The sequence below is a fragment of the Oratosquilla oratoria genome, chromosome 26, assembly GCF_046742065.1.
Source record: "Oratosquilla oratoria isolate Oo_2021 chromosome 26, ASM4674206v1, whole genome shotgun sequence".
Classification (NCBI taxonomy): Eukaryota; Metazoa; Arthropoda; class Malacostraca; order Stomatopoda; family Squillidae; genus Oratosquilla; species Oratosquilla oratoria.
Genome location: NC_134802.1, coordinates 12,224,051 through 12,236,073, shown reverse-complemented (window position 1 = coordinate 12,236,073; position 12,023 = coordinate 12,224,051). Strand labels below are relative to the sequence as shown.

The following is a 12,023-nucleotide window of genomic DNA, read 5'->3' as shown; positions in this document are numbered from 1 at the left end:
ACATCCTTGATGAAATCCCACCTTTACCTCAAACCACTCACTCTCTCCATTTCTAATCCTGACACAAGCTCTACTACTTTCATAAAAACTCTTGACAGCTCCTAGAAGCTTTCCCCCTATCCTGTATATCCGCAAAACCTCCCACAGTGCCTTTCTGTCTACCCTGTCGCAAGCCTTTTCCAGGTCCATAAAGGGGCACTGGGAAAGAGGGGAATGTCTACTGAGGAAGGATGGGAGAGGACAGAAGATAGGGGTGAATGGAGAATGGTTGTGCATTTACCTAGTTGTATCTTACGGGAAGGGGAGCTATGCTCATGGTGTCCCATCTCTGTATCTCGCCATACCTACTTTACTCTTAAATGCTTGTATTGTTTTTGTACACACTATTGTTTCGTCTAGTATGCTCCACACCTTCAGCACTCAGTGGGGAAAGCTGTTCTTTTTCAGGTCTCTTCTATAATTGTCCTTTACGAGTTTCCTTCCATGTTCTCGTGTTTCTCTTATCCCAATTTAGTAAATCTTCTCTTTCAAGGACTTCCACACCTCTCATAATTCTGTAGATGGTCAACAAGTCATCTCTTTCTCTTTTTTGTTCCAGTTTTGACAATCTTTCTTCATATGACATTTTTGATAGTGTTGGGGCCATCTTCATAGTTGCTCTCTGGATTCTCTCAATTTTCCTTATATTCTTTTTAGTACTGGGTTACCATAGTGTCACTACAATCTTCAATTTAGACCTTACCAGTGTGACTAGTATTTTCTCTACTATTTCCTCATGCAAGTAAAAGCTACTTTTATTGATCTTAGCAAGTTATAGGTTTTGCCATCAATTTTATTTATATGTTTGTCTGGAGACATATATTTTGTGATGATCACTCCCAGATCTTTGAGATCCCACTTTTGTTACTTCCTTTTCACCAATTTTATATTGTCCGGATATCCTTTCTTTTTTTACTTTTCCAAATTCCACTATGCTACATTTCTTAATGTTGACATTCACTTTCCACTTCTGAATCCACTCCCAGACCCTGTTCAGATCTCTGTACTGAGTCACAGTCTGTTTCAGTACTCTCTTTAACAATTTTGCATCATCTGCAAAGAAGCTCAAGTAACATTCCACACCTTTGTCCATGTAATTCACATGGATAGCAAACATTACTGTAGCCAATACTGATCCTTGTGGAACTTCACTAATTAACTCTTCCCAAGTAGAACTCTTATCTCTGAGCACTACTCTAATTTGTCTTCCATGCAAAAAGTCCTCCATCCATTTCAGCAGTTTACCTTGTATCCCTCCTATGGTTTTCAGTTTTCAGTTTTCAGTTTTCAGCCCATCCATCCCTTTCTTGTATTATGTCTAGTACATACATACATATACCAAAGTTTTTTTTCCCACCTTATAAGGGAAGTAGCCAAAAAACAAAGGCATAAAAACCACTCCCACCCACTCCATCCCTATCACAATTCACTCCCCTCTACCCTCTTCCCTCCTTATTATCTTGGCACCTCCTGGATGATGGGTCATCCCTGCATCTTGCCCACTGCCCTGGGTCAGAAGCAGTGTCGCAAGACACAGCACATCCACAGCAAGGTCGCTTCATTAAATTGGCGACCCCATTCTCCATCCCCTCATGCAGAAAAAGAGAAGACAGGGAGAAATCCCTTCGGACTGCATCAATTTATTTCTCACACATACTCCCCCACACCCCATCCACTCCCTTTTGTGCATCACAGCATCATCCATATACAACCATTCTCCATTCACCCCTGCCTTCTGTCCTCTCCCGTCCTTCCTCAACAGACATTCCCCTCTTTCCCAATGCCCCTTTTACCCCATCCATCCATCTCATTCTAGGTTGCCCTCTCATGTTCACTCCTTCCATACCTCTTTTACTAGTTTTTCTTCACTCCTTCTTCCCATGTGTCCAAACCATCCTAATATTCTTTCATCAACCCTATCTCCCAACTCCCTTTCCACCCCTGTTCTCCTCCTCACCTTATTTCTCACTCTATCCAGCCTAGTAACCCCCATCATACTTCTCAGGCACCTCATCTCAAACACATTCAAACTCCTTCTCTCTTCCTCTCTTAAGTTCCATGTTTCTGCCCTGCACAGTGCTGTTGGCATAATCATTCCTTCATACAATCTCCTCTTAGCATCCATTCCCAAATGTCTATTTCTCATTACACTATTTAATCCACCAAGGTATTTACTTGCTTCTCTCAATCTACATTCTACCTCCACCTCCACTCCTCCCTTTCCTGCCACATTCGCACCCAAGTATCTAAAACTATCCACTTCCTCCAGTCTCTCTCCCTTAATACTCACTTCCAGTCTGCTGCCATTTTCTCCCCTTGTACATCTCATCACCTTACTTTTACCCACATTTATCTTTAACTTCCTTCTTTCACACACCTTCCCAAACTCTGTCACTAACTTCCTCAATACCTCCTCTGATCCTGCTACAAGTGCAGGGTCATCTGCAAACAACAACTGGCTTCTCACATTTTTCTCCATCTTTTTTTACCAACCATCTCCAATTCCTGACCCACTACCCTTGCAGTTACCTCTTGCACCACCCCATCCATGTATAAATTGAACAGCCAGGGTGAAATAACACATCCCTGACGAAGTCCCACCTTTACCTCAAACCACTCATTCTCTCTGTTTCTAATCCTAACACATGCTCTACTACTCTCGTAAAAACCATTGACTGCTCTTACAAGTTTTCCTCCTCTCCCATATATCTGCAATACCTCCCACAGTGCCTTTCTGTCTACTCTGTCATAAGCCTTTTCAAGATCCATAAAAGGACAAAAAACATCCTTACCTTTTCCTATAGCTTTCTCACATATCTGTCTTACCACAAAAATCTGATCTACACAACCACTAACTTTCCTAAACCCACACTGTTCCTCACTAATTACTCCCTCTGTTCCTTTCCTAATCCTCTCAATCAAGACCCTCCCATAAGCCTTCCTAACTACACTTAACACGCTGATCCCTCTGAAACTACTACACTCACACTTGTCCCCTTTCCTCTTGTAAAATGGAACTATACAGGCACTCCTCCAGTCCTCTAGCACTCTACCCTCTCTTAAACAAACATTAAATAGCCTCACCAGCCAGTCCACCATCACTGTACCTCCTTTTTTCAGACATTCTGCATGACATCCATCCAACCCAGGTGCCTTACCTGCTCTCATCATCTTAACAACTGCCTTCACTTAATTTTTCCTTATTTCTCCTCCATTTTCCTCACTCATCACAGTCATCAGTTGTTAGCTTTCTATGTGTGAACAAATACAAGAAATACAGTTAGAGTTAACAGAGATAGATCCTGGGCCCAGTCCAGAGACCAATTGTCAGCTCCTGGACCTCCTGATGGAGTTGTTGTTGTTGTCGTTCCCTAGACTGTCTGTCCGAGCAGTCCCGTCTCCCCAAGGAAGGCCACAGCCGAAACTGGGTTTTCCCACAAATCCTTTATAGAGTGTATGTTGTGTTGTTTGCGTGCATGATTGTGTATAATGCAGTCTTCCATTATGTGTTGTATGGTATGGGGTGAAGTGTTACATCCTGGGCAGCTGTTCACAACACGGTCGTCCAGCCTCTTCTGGTAGCTTAGAAGTGCTGGGTGGTGACCGCATCGCAGTCTGGCCAAGTGGACTCTGTCCTTACGTGGGAGAGAGGATTCAGAAGGGTGGATATCAGGGGGTCTGGCATGCAGCAGTGTGTTGTCTTTCAGTGTGTTAATGGAGCGGTGAGTGCTATGATTATGAATATGTTTCCGGAGGCTGGTATTTGGTGGTTGTGGAGGAAGAGAAGAGAGTATCTGTGTGTAATAAAGGTCTATGGGTGTAGTTTTAATGTTTCTTGGTGTGTGTGGGTGTTCTGCTATGTAGTGTAGCGGGTGTGATGTGTTTGTGGTGGCTGCAGCAAGTGTTTGTGTGCCTCTCATGTCGAGGTGGTCCTTGACTTTGAGAACTTTTGTTTCATGGTGTAAATGGTCTGTAGGTGATGTATTTGTGCAGCCTGTAATTGTTTTTAGGGCTTTGTTTTGTATGATTTGAAGGGTGTTGTGGTGTGTCTCACTGAGATTAGGAGCCCATGCAGGACTCGCATAATTCATCACTGAGCGTATGCATTGTTTGTATATTATTATATTAGTTTCTTTGTTTTGTCCAAATGTTGTTCCAGTGATTGACTTAAGTGCGTTAAGTCTAGGTGTGCATTTGTTTTTTATGTTTGTGAGGTGTTGTTTGAAAGACATGGATGTATCGTATGTTACACCAAGAATTTTCGGTGTGTTTGTGTGTGGTATTAGAGTGTTGTTGATGTAGAGATGAGGTATGTATTTGTGTTCTTTTGTCCAGTTGGTGAGAAGTGTTGCTGTAGATTTGGTTGGAGCTATTTTGAGTCTGTTTGTGATGAACCATGTGTTGAGTGTGTCAAGGTGAGGCTGGATTATTTCTGCAGCTTTGTCTGTGTTACGATGTGTGCATGTGATTGTTATGTCGTCTGCGTAGGAAGAGATTTGTATTTCTGAGGTGTCAGGCGTGGGTAAGTCATGCATGTATAGATTAAATAATGTGGGGGATAGAACTGAGCCCTGTGGTACTCCGTTCTTAATGTTTCTGATGTGCGATGATTGGCCATTATATGACACATGAGCATTCCTGCCTGCCAGATAATTGGCCAGCCATCTTTTGGTGTTATTGTGCATGTCTGTGTTATATATTTTATTTGTTAGGTTGTGGCGGGGGATAGCATCAAAAGCTTTACTAATGTCCAATGTTATAAGAAGTGTTCTGTGGTGGGGCCTATCTGAATTGATGCCATCTAAAATTCTTTGTGTGAGGTTTGTCAGAAGAGTGTTTGTGGAGTGTAGTGGCCTAAAACCGTGTTGTGAGTCAGCAAGGGGAATATATGGTGTGACAAGTTTAAGTATTAGGCGTTCAATGACTTTAGAGGGGGTGCAGAGAAGTGTGATTGGGCGGTGCGATGTTGGGATTGTTGGGTCTTTGTTCGGTTTTGGAATGGTGATTATTTTACCATGCTTCCAGATGTCGGGTATAGTGTTGTGTGAATAGCTGTAGTTTGCAATGTTTGTGAGTGCGTGTATACCTTGTGGTCCAATGTGTTTTAGGTGGATGTTGCTTATGTTATCAGGGCCACAGGCAGATGAGTGCTTGAGACTATGCATTATGAGTTTTGTCTGACTGTCTATGAAGGGTGTATAGTCCGAGTCTGTGGGAAAGTCTTTCTTACGTCGAATGGTGCGTCGGTCGTCAGGGTGAGATGTAAGATGGCTCGTCTGTGCAAAATGACGTATGAGTGCATTTGCTTGTTGTCTGTTTGAGGGTAGATTATCTGTTGTTGTGATTATTGCTGCGTGAGAGCGTGTAGTGTTAGTGTTGGATAGTGTGATGCTGTTGAGTGTTTTGTACAATTTGCTGGTGTTTGTTTTGTGATCAAGTGTATTGATAAAGTTTTGCCAATTTTGTGTTTTTTGTTCATGTATTTTATTGGCAATCACAGTATTTGGTCTGCTATGTTTTGAGGGATAGGTGTGGGGGTATTGTGTTTAAGTGTGTCACGTTGTCTGATGAGGCCTTGGATTTCTGGTGTGAAGTTGGGGTTGTGTGATTTTCTGTTGCCTCTAGGGATGTATCTCTTGTCTGCGTTTTGTATGATTGTATTAAAAGCGTGCACAGCATTGTTTATGTTTGTGATTGGTGTACTGTTAAGTGTTTCAAAATGTTGTTCTGTCTCTTCATTAAAGGCTTCCCAGTTAGCTCTCTTGTAATTGGTGTAAGTGTGTCTGTGGCCAGCTGGGGTGCATCTTGTTTTGGTGGTGATGATGATTGGAAGGTGGTCAGAACCAAGGGCTCCGACCACTCTCCATGATGTTGTTGGGGTTAGGCAGGGGGAGCAAAAGGTGATATCAGGAGAGGAGGGAGTGTAGAGGGCTTGGTATGGGATATGTGTATGATTATGCGTGTTGTTCATGATAGTCAATGAGTCGAATTGAGTCTGTATATCAAGCCCTCTGTCTGTGTCAGGGTTGTCGACAAACCAGGCAGACGACTTGGCGTTGAAGTCACCACCCATGATCAGGTTGGGGATTGAGGTTAGTTGGCTGAGTTGAGGTCTGAAGGTGGTTGGAACTGTGGGGGATGATTGGGGGGGAATGTACATGTTAACTATTGTTAGTGTTGAATTGTTGCCTGTGCGGATACGAATGGATTGGGTTTCTGTTGTGTTATCTGTGGTAGGGAGGAGAATTTTGGTTGTGGCACTTGTGTCCACAAAACAGATGGAATGGTGGATCAGGGTGATGAGTCCACCGCCATTGCCGTCAGTCCGGTCTTGTCTGATGGTGGTGTAATTATGAAATTATGGTGTTTTGTGTGAGTGTCTTAATTTTGTTTCTTGTAGAATTGCAATGTGTATGTTGTGTTGTTTAAGAAAGTGTTGGAGTTGTTGTTGGTGCTGCTGCTGTTGTTGTTGTCATTGTCATTCCCCAGACTGTCTGGCCAAGCAGTCCCCTCTCTCTCAGGAATGGCATGGGTGGAACAGGGTTTTCCCACAAATCCTTCAGTGTATATTGAGTTGTTGGAATGTGTGACTGTGTACAATGTAGTCTTCCATAATATTTTGTACAGTATGGGGTGAAGTGTTGCATCCTGGACAGTTATCTGTCCTGATGGAGTTTAGGGAATTGATGAGTTTTGAAAACTGGCAACTTTGCTCTTCATCTTGTAGGACCATTGCATGGATAGTATGTGATTAGGGATCTTGTCAAAAGTTTTGTTTATGTCAATGACTACTAGAACTGTTTAATTCTTCTAGCACTTTTCATCCATGAGGTGCTAAGATAGGAGACGATGAATGGATTTAGATGGATACAAGGTATATGTGGGGTGGATACGAGCTTTGACAGCGCCCCCACTTCCAAGTGAGAAAAGGCCTTTTCGTTGACGTTGTTTATCTTTTAAATTCATGGAAATCTTCAAGAATTTTTGGCAAACTACTGTTCCCACTTAATGTCAGTCAAACATATATACATATACCAATAGCTTTTTCCCCCCTTACAAGGGAGGTAGCCAAAAAACAAAGGCATAAAAACCACTCCCATCCATTCCACCCCCAATATACTCCCCTCCACCCTCATCTTATCCTCCTAGATGATAAGCAAATGATTCTCCCATTATTCAATGATGACCTCTTAATGCACATCATGATGGGATGTTCAACTGTATAGCCTTTCTACTCATAAAAAAAAACATGCATATGGGTGCACTGCCTCTTTCAGTAACACATTTATTTATGGATGACCTCATCCTCTCAAGAGATACCAAAAGTCCAAGATACTTGTGCCTTTGGAGAGCAGTTTGAAAAAACCAAATTATGTGTAATAATTAAAACAGCAAACAAGTGAAAACGTATTTTACCTAACACAACAAACAAGTGAAAATATATTTTACCAAGTGCAGTGCCTGCGCCCCACATAAAGGCTTCTAGTCTAACTTTAGACATGATTGACAGAATAGACATCTCGTTCTCTTCTGTTTCATCTGGACAAACAATCCTGAAATAAAATAAAAACTAAGTAGAAGAATTTTAATTTATATCTCCAAAATGCATCTTCCAAATTAAAGAAAATATTCTGATTAAATTTTACTTAATATTTCTAATAATAACAATAACTGCTGCCTCGAGTTTCACTAATTGGAAAACCCTCAGCACCTGGCAACAGTACTTGGGCCCTCCCACAGATCTCTCTGGGAAGAAACTTTGGATTGTTGCCTATATTGTATTGGTGTGGGACTGTTCCAAAGTCACTAGCTTAAAGTATTTGAAAGAGAGCAGTCAATGATTGTCAATTCTCCATGCACCACAAAAAAGTGTAAGAAACACTGTATGAAAGCGAAAAAAAAAAAGAGTATAACTCTATACAACACTATGTAAGATTTCATATCAAAAAATTTATCTCTTACAAAAAAATATTCCTTCAAACTCACAAAATATGTAATAGTTATGGATGCTCAAGCATCTCCTTTTAAATCCAAAAATCTTTCACACTGTTACAGCAAGACTATATGAAACAATTATAACTCAATACTACAGTGTTTTCTCCTGAGTGCCTACCCACCTCTAACCCCAATCCCAATGCACACACACAGTTGGCCATTGTAATGAACACCCCTGCACTCAATGAGTCAAGGAAATATCCCCAAGTTACCAATTTCTAGCAGTACCAGATGATTAGAGGGAGAGAGACATGGAATCCCATTTAATGAAAAATTGGAATGTGATTTAATGTACTTAATAGTACAATCAATAAAAAAAGTAGGGAAATGTGACATAGTTGTGTATAAGTAGGTAGGAAAACAACAATTTGAAGGCCAAGTGAAATCAATCATGACAACTTGAGGAAGACACAGTAGTAATGACTGTTACTGACACTCAACAGGAAGATGTCATGGAAAAATTTTGTACGCTATAAATAATTTAGAGCAACCAAACACAAAACCAAAAATGATGACAACAAATTAAATACATAGTAATTGTAGACATAATCAACAAAAAGGAGAATGTATGTGCACTTAAGAAACAAATAACTGATCAAAGGATAAAAAAGATGAAAGACACTTAAGGGATATGACATAAAAAAAAAAAAAAGAGGAGAGAGAACTTACACATCTAAAAGACTATCAATATACCGAGAGCCTCTTTCCCATTATAAGGGAGTTATCCAGCCTAGGCACACACACACTCCTGCCCATTCCACCACCATTTCCCTCTCAGCTAAGTTTTTTGTGCATGAAGTGTCATCCTTGTCTCCTACCCACTGCCCTGGTTAGAAGCAATGCAGCATGACAATACATCCACAGCAGAGCTGTTTCATTTACATGGTGACCCTTCCTTCTCACCCCCTCATGCAAAAAATAGAGAAGACAGGGAGAAATACCTTTGGGCTACATCAATATATCATCCCTACACAACCATTCTCCACTTGCACCTTCCATGCTCATCAGATATTCCCCTCTTGCTAAACCCCCTTTTACCCTATCCGTCTATCTCATCCTAGGTTGTCCCCTCAACTTCACTCCATCCCCCTGTGCTTTCCACACTCTTATTGCTAATCTTTCTTTAGTCATTATTTCTGTGCCCAAATCATCCCAATAATCATTCATGAGTCCATCTACCAGCTCCCATTCTACCACCACTCTCCTCACCTCCTCATTTCTTACTCTATCCAATCTTGTAATCCCTACCATACTTCTCAGACACTTCATCTCAAACATCCTTTCCTGTTTCTGCTTTGGTATGTATTTATCTATTCCTTCTTTAAAAATTTATTTTAATATATTCCATTTATCTTCCATCTTTGTTTCTTAAATGAAGAACTGAAGAACAAACAAGAAATTGAAAAGCTGCGTCAAGGTAAATATGAATATACAGAAGAACTGGAAATGGCTGAAATTATGAACAACCACTTCAAATCAGTATTCACAATAGAAAACTCACCTAACCTGTGAGGAAATAGAGAGAAATAATTGTAACACAGAAGGAAATCAGTGACCAAATCAGAACCCTTGACATCAGAAAATCACATGGTCCAGACAGAATTGCAAATTGGATACTGAAAGAATGCAAGGAGGAATTAACAGATAAAATATACAATATAATTAAATTCTCACTTAAAGAAGGAAAAGTGCCACAGGACTGGAAGAATGTAAACATTGTACCGATTTATAAGGGAGGAAACAAGGAAGACCCATCAAGCACAGTAGCAAAAATTTGCAAAAAGGTCATCAAAAATAGATGGGTTAACATTTGGAAGAAAAAACTATACTGAATCCAAATCAATTTGGATTCAGACAAGGAAGATCATGTACAACAAACTTGATCTGCTTCTACTCAAGATTAATAGACATAATACAGGAGAGAGATGGTTGGGCAGAATCAATAGGTGGCATCAGAGGAAAATTATTGGAATGGATGAAAGACTTCCTGACTGGAAGGAAAATGAGAGTAGTAATTTGAGATGAATTTTCAAATTGGGAAGAAATGAAAAGTGGTGTCCCATAGGGATCAGTACTGGCCCCAATCATGTTTGCCATATACATAAATGACATGGATGAAGGAGTAGTGTGTTATATGAATTTCGTTGCAAAATGACATGAACAAAGACTGTCCAAATTAGAATTACCAACTCTGGAACAAAGAAGAGAAAGAGCAGACCTACTATCTATAGAATTATAAAGGGAATGGAAATCTTAGATAAGAATGATTTATTGAAATGGGACAATGGAAAAACAAGAGGACATGAAAAGAAACTAAAAAAAGATAATTATATAGGAGATCTGGAAGGAAAAAAAAAAAATCCCACAAAGAATAGATACTTGGGACAAATTTGGCAAAGAAAAAGTGTGTGCAAACACTATTCAAGATTTTAAGAAAAAACTTGATGTTGAGAGATACAAAGACAGGTCACCACGAGCATAGCTCCCTTCCTGTATAATACAACTAGGTAAATATATGGTGTTTAACTTGTCAGTTTTGTCGGCAACTGCAACTTTCATGAAAAAAATTCTTAGCTACTCCTGCTGCCATGATCAATCCCTCCCGAACTTCCTCCACATTCAACAGCTAAAATACCCTACCCATCTTCCCCTTACTTCTTTCCCTTCCAGTAACATATGACCATATGTACCTTTTACATTTTCCTCTATACTTGACTTAACCCCTCACTTTCTTAACTTCCTTCCAAAACACCTTTTCATTCTTTTGAAAATTTTGTTCCACTCATACCCCATTTTACATCTGCTCTCCTCTTTTCCCCCTTTATCTAACATTTTGCTTCACCTTTATTTCTTGTACCACATGCTTACAGACTCCTACTTTACAACCAATCTACACATTTGCTTCCTCTCTTCTACTTTCATCTTCATCTCATCATACCACCACTCACTAACCTTCCTTGTATTCCCTCTCATCCTCCTTGTTCCACATACCATCTTTGCATGCTTCATCACTTGAAATAATCCTTTTCTAATCCTACCTCTATTCTATCCTTCACCACCTCCCACACTTAAGCTTCTTCTGGTATTCTTTCTGATTCAAATAATTTACTTTAAGCACCTCTCTACCTTCCACCCTTTTCCTCTTCTCCGCTCTCAATTTCCCTAAGAACACTGACATCCAGAACTCTTTTAATACTTCCTTTGGCTACCACTATAAAGTCCATTAATGCCTTATCAACCATCTTTCCATCCACCACCCTTTCCCAAGTATATTTGTACTTGACTATATCTTCTTAAATATTATGTTAGCTATCAACAACTCCTTTTCTAAACATGTCTACAAAACCATCTGTTTACTATGATTTATAACTGCCACCCCAAACTTCTCTACTGTTCCATCTATTGGCTCATCCCCTACTCTAGCAATGAGATCCCCGAACGCCATTACATGTACATTCCTCCAAAAACTCTCTAAACACTCATTTATATCTATCCAAAAAGCCTCCCCTTCCTCTTCACTTTTCTCATTACCAGGTTCAAATGTATTCACAAAAACCCACATCTCCCATCCCAGTTTCACCTTCACTCATATTAACCTTGTAGTAGACTTTAACATAGACAAATGATGTATGACTGTAGTCCATAGGAGTGCCCAAAAACAGTCCTGAAATCATTGGCTGCATGCTAATATACAAGTATTACTGCATAATAACATGCACTTAATATCACTAGTATGGGTTCATTATTATCATTATTATTATGCTATCATCATAATCATTATAATCATCATCATTACTGGGTGGAAATAGGTGCATGCCTCCACCTTGGCTACCTCCCTTGTATGGGACAAAAAGCTCTCAGTATATAGACACATTATTATTACTTTATCATTATACTTTTTTTTTTCAGCATTTCCAGGGTACTCATCACTCCTACCTTCCCTCCCTCCCTCTCCCCACCACCACATGACCCAAATATCTCTAGTCCTG

The 12,023-nt window shown here is 40.2% G+C and overlaps 1 protein-coding gene across 13 annotated transcripts in view; it reads right to left on the bottom strand.

The window, feature by feature from the left end:
• Window positions 1-12,023, bottom strand: part of Tango5 (Transport and Golgi organization 5) — a 134,784-nt gene that overhangs the window by 65,124 nt on the left and 57,637 nt on the right. For all 13 annotated transcript variants that reach the window (XM_076209333.1, XM_076209330.1, XM_076209332.1 and 10 more), the window contains one exon: window positions 7,489-7,592. In XM_076209333.1, coding sequence (XP_076065448.1) covers window positions 7,489-7,592 — 104 coding nt within the window. The remainder of the gene's footprint in view (window positions 1-7,488; window positions 7,593-12,023) is intronic.